At 32.9% G+C, this 13,885-nt stretch overlaps 1 protein-coding gene across 2 annotated transcripts in view; it reads right to left on the bottom strand.

The window, feature by feature from the left end:
• The window catches only part of LOC126879081 (dynein axonemal intermediate chain 2), a 90,955-nt gene that overhangs the window by 24,809 nt on the left and 52,261 nt on the right, over nt 1-13,885 (bottom strand). The window contains exons 1-3 of one of the 2 annotated variants that reach the window (XM_050641996.1): nt 13,699-13,859; nt 4,381-4,594; nt 3,681-3,942 (exon numbers count right to left, since the gene is read on the bottom strand). In XM_050641996.1, the coding sequence (XP_050497953.1) occupies nt 3,681-3,942; nt 4,381-4,594; nt 13,699-13,829 (607 nt within the window). In that variant the 5' untranslated portion in view covers nt 13,830-13,859. Of the gene's footprint in view, nt 1-3,680; nt 3,943-4,380; nt 4,595-13,698; nt 13,860-13,885 lie in introns of those variants that run through there. The other variant, XM_050641997.1, reaches the window with a different exon arrangement.

The following is a 13,885-nucleotide window of genomic DNA, read 5'->3' as shown; positions in this document are numbered from 1 at the left end:
GTGCTGCAAATACTGCAAAATTCCAAAATCATGGAGAAAATCTAAAGTGATAGCCTTGTTAAAACCAGGAAAGGCCCCAGAAAATCCCAGTAGCTACAGACCTATTTCGCTGTTGTGTCACTTTTTCAAATTATATGAGAGGCTCATCCCCGCCAGAATAGAAAAAAATGTCGACAAGCACCTCATCCAACAACAAGGAGGATTCAGACCCGGCAAATCTTGCACCGGTCAAGTCCTCGCACTAACAGAACACATTGAAGACGGCTTTGAAGAAAAACTCATAGCAGGGGCTGCTTTCGTAGATTTGACAGCAGCCTATGACACAGTAAGGCACAAAACATTGCTCCGCAAATTATACGACACTCTCAATGACCACCATCTGGGTAAGGTCGTATATTCCTTACTGCAAAACAGACGTTTTTTCGTTGTGCTGGATGGCAAAGTAAGTAGGTGGAGAGTCCAAAAGAACGGCCTCCTACAGGGAAGTGTTTTAGCACTAATGCTTTTCAATATATACACAAACGACCAACCTACGCCGACTGAAACCAAGCTTTCCTCTTTCCAAGGAAATAGCTTTGAAGAAGTGGAGGAGAAACTCAAACTACCTTAAAAACAATGACAGAGTACTATCTTCAGAATTCCCTAAAACCCAATCCCTCTAAAACACAAGTCTGCTCCTTCCACCTTCGCGCCAAGGAAGCCAAGCGAAAATTCAAATTGTGTGGAATGGTAATATACTAGAGCACACAGACCAACCTATTTATCTTGGAGTAACTCTGGACAGGTCCCTCACCTACAGACAACATTGCATAAAAACGAGACGGAAAGTAACAACTAGGAACAGCATACTAAGAAAGCTAAGAGAAAAAGTAAATGGGGTGCATGTCCTGGCGTCTTAAGAACAACGGCACAGGCACTGTGTTTCTCAACCGCTGAATATGCGTGCCCAGTTTGGGGCAGAACTACCCATGCTAAACAAGTTAATACTGCGCTAAATGAAACATGCAGGATAGCAACAGGGTGCATGAAACCAACGCCACTTTCAAATTCAAACCTATATAAAGCAGCGGGTTTTGCAGAACCCTCAACACGCAGAAGCGTTGCTGAACACATAAAGAGAATTAAACAGATTGCGGACGAGCGTCATGCCCTATACAAAGCTCGAACACCACGAAAGCGACTAAAATCCAGGAAAAGTTTCCTTTGAACAGTGCAGGATGAACCGCCTGAGTATTTTCCTCTTCCTCAGGTTCAATGGACCGGCCAGTCTCTAGACTTTAAAACTTGGAAAACTATGAATAGCAAATACGCAAAAAAAATCATTTTTTCAAAATGATTCAGGACTAAGAATGAAGCAGACAGCAAGTTAATTTTTTTTTACATATATGGAAGAATACCGTACCTTTCATTTACAATTTGCAAAATTCAAATCGGTTAACTACCACAGCGTCAGGAATTTTTTTAAATAAACATTAATTTTTGGTGCTACGCGCAGGACAGCGGATAAGTTTGCTCTGATTGGGCATTCCAATGACCTTTGATAATAATTGATAAATTTTAAGTTTTAGTACATTTTGACATACTTATACAGCGTGTCTACTTGAGTTGGAAACATATGGGAAACTTTTTTATTATTAATTTTACGAAAAAAAGTTATTCTTTATAAAAAGTTCTGCATGCCCCAAAACCTAAGATTCAATTATCAGATATCAAATTTTCTCAAGATTATACGAGGTATGTCAAAAAATATGAATTTCGGCTAAGGGTAAAGTACCTTTATTTCTCTCAATATCGAAAATTCTTATGATAAAAAGTTGTTTGGAATTAAAAACTAAGATGAAATATGCAATTACATGCTTCTTATTGAAAAAAATATTTTTCTCAAATTTATGGATACCCAACATCGTTTTTAATTATTACAAATATCATAACTCGTTTATTATTCATTTTTCGAAAAAAAGTTATTCTTCATAAAAAACTTTGCATGGTCTAAAATCTAAGACACAACCATGATATATCAACTTTTATTAATTTTATACGAGGTGTGTCAAAAAATATGAAATTCGCTCAATATTATAGCACCTTTATATTTCACAGTATTTCAATTAGAAGGATGTAATTGCATATTGACACATAGTTTTTAATTCTAAACAACTTTTTTAATAACCGTTTTCAATATTGTGAAAAATAAAGGTACTTTACTCTTGAGTGAAATTCATATTTTTTGACATAACTCGTATAAAATTAATAAAATGTCATATCTGTTGGTTGAATCTTCGGTCTTAGGACATACAGAGATTTTTATAAAGAATACCTTTTTTTCGTAAAAGTAATAATAAAAGAGTTATCGTATGTGTAATGAATAAAAACGAAGTTAGTATCAATAAATTTGAGAAAAATTTGGAAAATATTTTTTTCCAATTAGAAGCATGTAATTACATATTTGAGCTTGGTTTTTATTTCCAAACAACTTTTCATAATAAGAATTTTCGATATTGAGAGAAATAAAGGTACTTTACCCTTAGCCGAAATTCATATTTTTTGACATACCTCGTATAATATTGAGAAAATTTGATATCTGATAATTGAATCTTAGGTTTTGGGGCATGCAGAACTTTTTATAAAGAATAACTTTTTTTCGTAAAATTAATAATAAAAAAGTTTCCCATATGTTTCCAACTCAAGTAGACACGCTGTATAATTAAATTTGTTTATTGTAAAATAAAAACACATACTCTGTCCTTTGAAATAACATTTTTTTTAGCAAAAGGTTTCTTTGTTCATATATTTTAAATTAGAGAATAAAAGTTTATTATTTTTAAACATATGCAATTGTTTAAACAATATTTCAAAAACAATAATCAAATTAGTTTGATTTTTGCCGAATTAAAATATTAAAATACAACAAAATATAGAGTAAGAAAATAATATATTAGATAAACATTGGAAGAAATTTTGGTGGAAATCAACTTGTGTGGATCGAACACCGCTGTCCTGCGCGTAGCACCAAAAATTAATGTTTATTTAAAAAAATTCCTGACGCCGCGCCGTCTCATATTATGTAAAAAAAATCAACTTGCTGTCTGCTTTATTGTTAGTCCTGCAACATTTTGAAAAAATGAATTTTTTTTGCGAAAGCTGGATTGCACAATTTATTCTGCAAAATCTATTAAACCGATCATAATGAAATTTACAGTATTGTTTTATTATGTCATAAAGTTTTTCTGGGTAAAATATAAAGGTCCTAAGTGAAAAAAAATGGTTGATAAACGTAAAATGCGAATATTTGTTTTTTATGTTTTTTCGCAATTATTGCTATTTTGCAACAAGGGTGACAATTTTCACAATTTTTAAACAATCTTATATTGTAGGAAATTTAATTACGCAACTTTTATCTTAGTACAACTTTTCTCGGAAGTGAACACTTTTAAAATTATAATCAAAAAACGGAGAAAAAAATCGGATTTTTCCTTATTTTTTGACATTTTGATTATTTAGACAATGTTCCGGACCTTTTTGAGTGAGAGGATAACTCAATTATTATTATGTGGGTTAATTCTAAGCAATATCTGCAAAACAATATGAGTCACCTCTCAACGTCCATCTCAAAACATATGCGCCCTGGACTATAAAGAGTTTCATTCAAAATTATTCAAATATACTTTTTACTCTCAACATACCAACTTCCCAGATATACGACACGTGTGCTTGTTTCGCAACAACAGTTTGAAATACTAAATTACAGTGAGATATGGCCAGTTTCGTTTGGTTATCTGGAGACCAAGATATGTGCGTCACGGGTCTATTAGGAGTACTTTGATCTTGATATACATTCACAGTTCTTGCAGAGCTTCGTTCCACCAAAGGTGTCGATTCCACGTCGGAGAAGTACTGTTGGTAGATGTTCACGGCGTTGTTTTGTAAAATACAGCTTTCCATGTTCTAGGAAGAAGAAAATTTAATCAGAGATGTTAATGTAGTGACTTTTCAAATAGTGGATGAAGAATATGATGTCGTAGATAAAATATAATACTTTACTCGATAGCAGTCTTTTTAAATAATAATTGCTGCTTCCATATTATAGGTAATTTTATTCTCTTTTGATTCCTTTCTCCAATTAAAGAACCGTTTAAAAATGTATTAAAATATTTAGTAAAAAGTTATGGAACAAATCGAGGAAATCGGGACAAAGAGAGGGAAAACAGTGCAACAGATGAAGGAAATGGCAGGACACCGGATTGCGTGAAAGAAATGGGTAAAAGATGGATAGGTCATACCAAAGTCCTACGCTCTTATAGGGCATAAGGACAACGAGAAGAAGAAGTAACAAGTTATTCACATTTATTAAAAAATTATTAATATTAAGTGTACTTTACATACTTTGAAAAGCGCCATCATGACGTGGTAGAATTGTTCGTCTTTCTCTATCTTCCTTCTGTATCTCTTCGTCTGTTCCTCGTCGGTGAGATTGATGTCTTTCGGCCATCCGCCTTCGAAATGGTTGAGGCTGCTGTTGGTGAATTCGGCCCTCATGGTATTGAGATAATGTTCTGACTGACACGGAGTACATTGTTGAGCTCTTGAGACCGGATCCCTAATCAACATAAAAAATGATTAATAACCGAATATTCTGAGTGGGAATTCTAGAAACAAATTGGAGGCACAATTTACTAAAAATCTTCAATGGTGAAAGCCTACAGACTATTTACTCTACTGCGTTAGACTAAATGCATTCATTGATTTTGTAGTTCTTAGTAGGAATACAAAAGGGTTACTAACCCTTGTAATTCTTTTCCATGTTTTACAAGCAACAGTTTTTACCTCATAGTCTGTTATCACACTGTAGGGAGTATTTCTTTTTCAATATACATATACACATATCCTCACAGTAGTGATGTTGAAGAAGTAACTATTCGTTACAAAGTACTCGTTACTTACGAACACCGAAAGTAACGATTACTATATAGAGAGGCAAATCGTTACTTTGATTACTCTGATTACTTCGTTACTTCGTACCAATCGTATCAGAGCGAGTAACGACTATTGTATCTACTTTGATTACTCTGATTATTTCGTACCAATCGTAACAGAGCGAGTAACGACTATTCCCAGCAAACAGGTTTGAGCCCAGTTACGTGATGATTACGTTAAATTTACGGCAAATTTCAACGAATACGTAACTCGGTGATTTATGACGGGAAAAAAACGTATTTCAGTGCCAAATCATTCACCTATATATTAGGGCTTCCTTTATACATGTTTGACATTAGAAATAATATAAAATCATAATGACGAATATAGTACATGTTTTTTATAATAGGTGTGAATGTCGGTTACACCGCAAAGGTACGTTTATTTCACGTAATAATCACGAAACAGAAATAACTTCCTTTGGTTAAATTTTGAGAAATATTTTGGAAAACAAAATTTTACAACGGTGTTGGTTAAATACGTATCGCTTGAATTTTACTCACTGTATTTTATGGACGTCGAAAAATTAGATGTATTTCACGTAAAAGTAATGTAAATAATACCAATATTTAAACAAAAAGTTTCTCAATTCGCTTTTAAAATCATCTAGCATAACTATTTCAATCCAACCTTGATTTGACGCTATTTTTTTCTTTAAAAGTATCACAGGAGCTAAAATGATGAAAGTATCACAGTTGAGTCTAATTTTCAAATCGCCCGCGGTGATGACGTACTACCAAGCCTTTCTCCTCCTTTAAATACTATCACGTGACCAAGGTACATGATTAACAGTTGGTTCGAAAACTAAATTAATCGATTTATCGAATAATAGATACGTTTCGATAGGATTATTTTTTTATATTATTCTGGTATTGAAATAGATTTTTAGTAAGACCAATTAGTTAATAGTAGAAGAAATTTTAAAACAAAAAGAAAATACGTAATACTAATTTAAAGTAAGTAGAATATAGTTTAACTGTAATTTAAAAATAATCGATTTTTAAAATCGATGATCATAACCACTATAATCAGCTTCTCACTGTTCTCACAACAAAAAGTGAAAGTGAAAGTGAAACGTGAAGAGCTTTATTTCCTTCGTTTTATTTTAGGCGAGTTTATTTATAATAATTATGTCTTCCGTATTAACGTTTACCTCACTGCTCGAGGGTTGAAGTGCCGATGATGCAATTAGAAAAAAACAAGAAATTGTCGAGTGTCCCCCTAGAAATAAAAAGTGAAAAGTGACCTGTGTACTCTGCCTGTGTTGTGTTTTGTGTTGGCAAATTTTTTAATGTGTCTTTAGGTCGGTACCATTTTTGGTTCATTATATTGTATAATAATAATTATACAAGACAAATGTTTTAAAGTCTCTAAATTCTACTAAATAAATACATTGTTAATACTTTATATTATGCTTGTTTTATTTATATCATATGATAATAATTACGTGATTCATAAGTTAATTAAGGTCCAATTATTTACGTGAACCTAGGACGTATCTTTCACGTGAATACTAATATATACATTCCCTAAAAGATACGTTAATCAACACGTATTTGCAACGTGAATTTCCCGAAACATTTTATTGCTATTTAATGTAAATAACACGTCTATTGAAGATGAGTTATTCACGTAATTTAAAGACGTATTTTCAATGTGACATTCCAACCAAATTTTCACGTGAAATTCACGTAAGCAATTTACGTATATTGGTGACAAATGTACCCAAAATTCACGTAATTAACACGTCGGTCTGTTTGCTGGGTTGTATCTACTTTGATTACTCTGATTACTCCGTTACTTCGTACCAATCGTACCAGAGCGAGTAACGACTAGTGTATCTACAGCCAGTACACTTGATTACTTTCTATCAAAAATACCAATCGTATCCTAGCGAGTAACGGACGTGACCGGTATTTTACGAGTTTTATCGAATATCGTTATCGGTATGAAGCGTTTTAAGGGTGTGACAAAATACCTATACAAAATACCTACCTACTGAGAAATGCGATTCTCCATATGATTACCGGTACCAAATACAAAAGTGACAAAAGTAATCATAAGCTTTGTTCCAACATGAAATTTTGGACGGTCCACGACGATCACCGTCCTGCGCAGTACCATGGAACGTATTATTTCGTCCCCATGGAACCCATAGAACGTTAATTATTATCTAGTAACGAAACGGTAATCTGACGGTTCTTGGTCGTGTTGGAACAAACCTATAGTAACCAAATAATTTTTATCCCTTAAACAGATCGGTGAAGGCCGTTGTTATATCGGAATCCCTGTACAAAATACCTACCTGCTGAGAAATACGATTCTCGTTATGATTACCGGTACTCAAATACAAAAGTAACAAAAGTAATTATACTAATCAAAGTAACGAATAGTATAAATAATTACTTTATACAAAAGTAACGATTCATCCCTTAAACAGATCAGTGAAGGTAGTTGTTATATCGGAATACCTATACAAAATACCTACCTACTGAGAAATACGATTCTCGATATGATTACCGGTACTTAAATGCAAAAGTAACAAAAGTAATTATACTAATCAAAGTAACGAATACTGTAAATGATTACATACAAAAGTAACGATTTATCCCTTAAACATATCGGTGAAGGTCGTTGTTATATCGGAATACCTATACAAAATACCTACCTACTGAGAAATACGATTCTCGATATAATTACCGGTACTCAAATACAAAAGTAACAAAAGGAATCATAGTAATAAAATCATTTTAATCCTTTAAACAGATCGGTGAAGGTCGTTATTATATCGGAAGACCTATACAAAATACCTGCCTACTGAGAAATACGATTCTCGATATGATTACCGGTACTCAAATACAAAAGTAACAAAAGTAATCATAGTAATCAAAGTAATGAATACTATAAATAATTACTTTATACAAAAGTAACGATTCATCCCTTAAACAGATCAGTGAAGGTAGTTGTTATATCGGAATACCTATACAAAATACCTACCTACTGAGAAATACGATTCTCGATATGATTACCGGTACTCAAATACAAAAGTAATCATAGTAATCAAAGTAACAAATACTGTAAATGATTACTTTATACAAAAGTAAAGATTTATAACGAATACTCGAAAGTAACTATAATCAACATCACTAAGTCGGAAAAGGAGTTAGACAGAGTTGCATACTATCACCAGCATTATTTAACATATACTCTGAAAACATCTTTAGAGAGGCCTTGGACGAATCAGAAGATCATATTGCAGTAAATGGACAACTTATAAAACAATATTAGATTTGCAGACGATAAAGTATTGCTGGCAGAGAGTGGGCAGGGGCTCCAAATGATGATGGATAATGTTGTAGAAACATGTAACAAATACGGAATAAAACTAAATTGTAATAAGGCAAAAATAATGATCGTTAGTAAGAACACAGAACACCAACATAAACGCCCCAATTACAGTAAACTATACACCACTAGAAAGAGTACAGAAAACATGCTATCTGGGCTGCAATATTAAGGATACTTGGGATTATAGCTACGAAATAAAAACTCTTATTGAAAAAGCCAGAAGCTCTTTTAACCGTTTTAGGAAGATTCTCTGCAACTTATGTTTAGGTATCAATAAATGCCTAGAAATTCTTAGATGTTACGTCTTTAGTGCCCTCCTCTGCGGAGTAGAAACTGTAGTCTTAAGAAGATGCCATAAAACGATTAGAGGCATTTGAAATGTGGTGCTACCGACGTATGTTGAGGGTCTCATAAATACACCACACAACTAATATAACTATTCTCCAGAGGCTTAGAAAAGACAAATAAATAAATAACACAGTAAAGAATAGAAATTGGCTTACTTCGGCCACATTGGACTTCTACAGTTAATTCCACAAGGCAAGATTGGCATTGATCTCGTTAGAGACTCCATCCTATTGACAAAAGCCATTTTCAACAAGGTGGAAGGAAAGCAACAAGCGAAGTAGGGCTGATGATTAATGGAAAGAAGACGAAATATATGTGTATAAATAGAACGACACGAATAGACAGGATAGGACAAAATGTAACGGTCAACACCTTCAATTTCGAAAGAGTACAACGTTTTAAGTGTCTGGGGGCCGTAATCACAGGTGACAACGATGTGTCTGAAGAAATAAAAGACAGAATCCAATCAGCAAATCGCTGTCTATTCGCACTGGATAAGCTTATAAAATCAAAAAATCTTACAAAAAGTTCCAAGATCAAAATCTATAAATCCATCGTCACACCTGTACTAAATGGATGCGAAACGTTGGCCATGACCAAAGCAAACGAAGAAAAGCTGAGACGTTTTGAACGAAAAATACTTAGAAACATTTTCGGACCTCACCACGACATTAACACAAACCAGTATAGGATCAGAACCAACATCGAATTAAAAGCACTCTACAATGACACCGATATTGTCCAAGAATTTAAATCCCAGCGACTAAGATGGGCAGGCCACGTTCACAGACTTCATAACGAGAGACTTGTAAAACTGGTATGGGAGGAGATTCCTACAGGCAAAAGACCACTCGGACGTCCCAGAATGCGATGGAGAACAATCAGATCTCCGAAAAATGAACATTCCATTTGACCCTAGGTTGATGGAAGACCGAACAAATTGGAAGAAAGTTGTACAGTCAGCCAGGACCTACCCATGGTTGTAGCGCTACGTGATGATGATGATGAAGATTGGCTGGCCAATTTTAGGAAGTGGACTGGTCTAATATCCACTAATCTATTTCGAGCTGCTGTGAATAGACTAAGATGGGTCAGTGTGGTCGCCAAAATCTCTAGAAGATAGGCACCTTTAGAAGATCCTCTTAGTCCAGAGAAATAAGATATTCCCGCGACTTTGACTCGACCAGGTTTCTGACGTTTTTTAGTTCTATTGACCTCGATAACCTAAACCTCTATGTTTCCTGAAGTGGGTTCGGTTGACTTTTAAATCATTAACAATTTAAGGAAAAAAATGCACCAATTTAGAAACTTTCGTCTACCCGTAAAAAGTAAAGCATAATAAAGCATCGTGCACAAATTTAAGAGGTAATTAATTTGATACAACACGTTTAAAGCTTTTTTCTACGAGCGTGCAAAAATGTCTACTTTCGCTCACGCGTTTTAGTTTAGAAAGTTTTACTTTTCCGCACGCGTTTTACTTTTCCGCACGCGTTTAGATATTTTAATATGGCCTTAAGATAATTATAATACACGCAATAAACTAATATTTAGATATTATTTACTATTTTATTTCAAATGTATCTTATTGTGTTCCTGTTTAATGAAATTAAAGCGATTATTTCATTCATAGGAGATTCTGACCAATAGAAAGCTACAGAAATCTACATTAAATCGATAATTTTTGATAATTTCCCGTCGTCAAGTATATTACGTCAGATGCCCTTCGTTGCTACGAAAAAATACATTCAGTGACATTAATGACAATTAATGTTTTAAAAATTATAAAAGTGATGACTTTCAACCGTCAAATTAATATTTATAACAACTGTTTATTCATTGTACTAATTTGTACTTACATAAATAAATTACAATAAAATTTTGGTTTTGAACAGTTTTATTCATGAAATAATCGCGACAAATTGCACTCGATCTCTAAAATTAATATAGAATTTTTGCTCTCGTGACATTTTGACATAATTTCACTCGCCTTCGGCTCGTGAAATTAAAATTGTCAAAGTGTCACTCGGGAAAAATTCAATAGTTTTAGAGCTCTTGTGCAATTACTACTGACAAGTCGATGAAATAAAATTATTTTGACATAATATTCGACAGTCAAATCGGTAAACAATAACAGTCGTTTTGAATCATCGTCATGGAAACCAAGATCGTCGTCATGCTAATTAATTATATTAAAAGTTTGGTTTTGACAACCTTGTCAAAGAATTAATTTGTGTATGTATTTTCATATTAATTAAATTAATTGATTAAGATTTGGTAATCTTTTAAATACTCGTAGAAAAAATATTGTTCCTAACTCTTGCAGAAAGTCTCTTTTCCGCACTCGACTGCTTGCCGAACTCCCTCTTCGCGTCGTTCGGCAAACTGCAGTCGCGTGCGGAAAAGTATGACTTTCTGCACTTGTGAGGAAATAGTATATTGTGCAACAAGTGCAGAAAGGTACTAATTTCTCACGAGTTTGAAAAGTTGCGGTACGAGCGCAAGCGAGTGCCGCAATTCAAACGAGTGAGAAATTACCTTTCTGCACGTGTTTCACACTATACTTTTTCTACAAGCACAGTTTTTCCTAAAAATAAAAATCACAATTTCCAAACGACGATTAATTATAATAGGTACCTATGTGATAAATTTTAAACTGTATTTAATTAATACCTACTAATCAATTTAAATTCCTTATACCTAAATAAATTGCACAGAAATCAGTTAAAAAATTAATGCACTGCCTTAATTTGTTTAAATTTAAACAATTATTACACATTATTGACATTATATTTATGCAGTCACGGATTTACACAAAACCTACTTCATTCGACGTCTCTTGCACAGGTTGCGAAATCCTTATTGGTTATTTGATAATTATAAAATGTTTAATAAGAATAAAATTGTAAAATAAAACAGTTGTAACATCCATAATTTAGTTTCTATGCTATAGTTAAATATAATAATTGTCTTATAGGTTATATATTTGTCTAAAGTTTAACCACGGATGTAAACAGAATATAACGTTACTCAGAATGCGGTAGTCCACGGATGTAAACAGAATATAACGTTACTCAGAATGAGGTAGTCAACTGTGCAGAAAAGAACTTTGCGGCACAGAAACGTCACTTTGCGGCACAGAAACGTCACTTTTCTGCACACTAATGTCAAATATCTTATACTGTGAGAAAATATCAAGTTTGCTAACATAAAACCGTGCAGAAAAGTGCACTTTGAATAGTGGTTGTAGAAAAATAACTATTTTCTCCAGCCGTCCCGAAAATAAAACTTTCGGTATGATTTATTAAATCGAAAGTACCATTTTACACAACTCGTATCGAAAGTAGCTACTTTCGAGACTAATTTTTTCACTTTCGGGACGATTTTGGGCAGCTAGGTAACGGCTTTGATAATAACATCAACTTTGTATTTTATTATGACAGATTCACAGATTGAAAATGGCCGCAATCAAATTAATATCTCAAAAAATAGTAAAAGTACTGACACGTCTAATTTCAATACTGCCACTTCTGTTAATATTCCTAACAATATCAATGTAAGTAATTGTTATAATTGTGTTATTAATATTCATAAGTAAATTTTTCTAATGTTGAATTCACGGGAGTAACTTTAAAGTGTTTAATAAAATTTCATAAGTAAATTTTTTCCATATATTCTTTTTAACATACAAAACAGATGCAGAAAAAATATTGTACGTAACACGATCCAAAAGTGATTTTACGAGACTCGCAGGATTCCAGAACTCGCCTACGGCTCGCCCTGGAAACTTCCTACTCGTCTCGTAAAATATCACTTTCGGAACTTGTTACGTAAATTACTATAAAATGACGATTTATACGATGTTGATTTACTAGTTTGTTGTTTTGAAAATTTTTTGCTCAATTAGAAATCCAATGAAATCAATTAATTTGTGGTCATCTGATTGAATACAACCAATAAAACCAACATTATACTGAAAACAGATCCCATGGGCTGTTTTCACTCAATCATGTAGCTATGGATACCTACATTTCGTTTCTTTTCGATTTTGACATTTCAAATATTCAATATTTCAAAATGTCACGATTTGGTTGTAATACTGATGAGAATATTAATGAAATTATCGAATCAAATATACCAAAGAATACTTGTTAATTGCACATTTAAATAAATTGTTTCTGCTCTGTATTTTTTTTCATGACCAGCAAAAAATTTTCTATCCGAATAACCCTCGAACATTGATAAATGCTCAAAAATTTTTTAACAACTTTCTCAAGCTTGTTGCTTACAGGCAACAGACCTCCGCCTACGGCGTCGGTCTGTTTCCAAGCAACAAGCTTTCGAAATCTGTTAATCTGTTATAAAATTTTTTCGAACAATTATCAATGTCCTTGGGTTATTACTACTGAAAACAGTAAAAAATCTAAGACATTTTTGCAAATAATCTATGCCTATGTTTTGTCAACAAAAATCGTCTTAAAATTATCGTATTTTTTTCTAAAATTATTTAAACAATTGACAAGGTTAATTTAACATTTAATTTATTACAAATGGTATATTCTTAATGAACGCAAGTAGTATATACCTACACATGATAAAATGAACCGTCAAAACCCATCAAAAAGAACCGGAGATATTTTATGGCTCGAGTTGAAGTTCATATTTCATTTTTCGATATTGTCGATTTGAAAAAGTCCAGAATATTTCGTCCAGTTTATTTCGTCCAGAATAGTCGTAGGATAACTTGTTTTTTAAACTTGTCAGATTTTCGAATATGAAAAATAATTTTATATAAAAAGAAATAACAAAAATCTAGAGGACATAGAAAATCCAAATGAGAGTATCACTTTTTACTTTGTATTATTTGTCTATATCTAACAACTAAAATTACTACCCTTAGGTGTAGAAAACATAAGTTTTTTCGGTTTTTTTTAGACGTAAAGTTTATGTCAAAAAATATATAGATAATGTTTCTCTTGACGATATTAACTTTACAAATAAATAACATATATTTACTCATACTATAATAATTACTTTAAGATAAACTCCTTTTGAAGCTTTCGATTAGCGGGAAAATTATCTATGAGGTCAGGTCCTTTGTCGGAAAAAACACATTGTCTTCCGAATTCACTTCTTTTTTTCTGATAAGGAAATGTTAAATCCATGTTTGTTATTTACATTAAGCTTTGGTGCACAAAATCAAAATAACTTCTTATTTGAT

This window comes from Diabrotica virgifera, chromosome 1 (genome assembly GCF_917563875.1).
Source record: "Diabrotica virgifera virgifera chromosome 1, PGI_DIABVI_V3a".
NCBI lineage: Eukaryota > Metazoa > Arthropoda > Insecta > Coleoptera > Chrysomelidae > Diabrotica > Diabrotica virgifera.
This window is presented reverse-complemented; position numbering and strand designations above follow the sequence as displayed.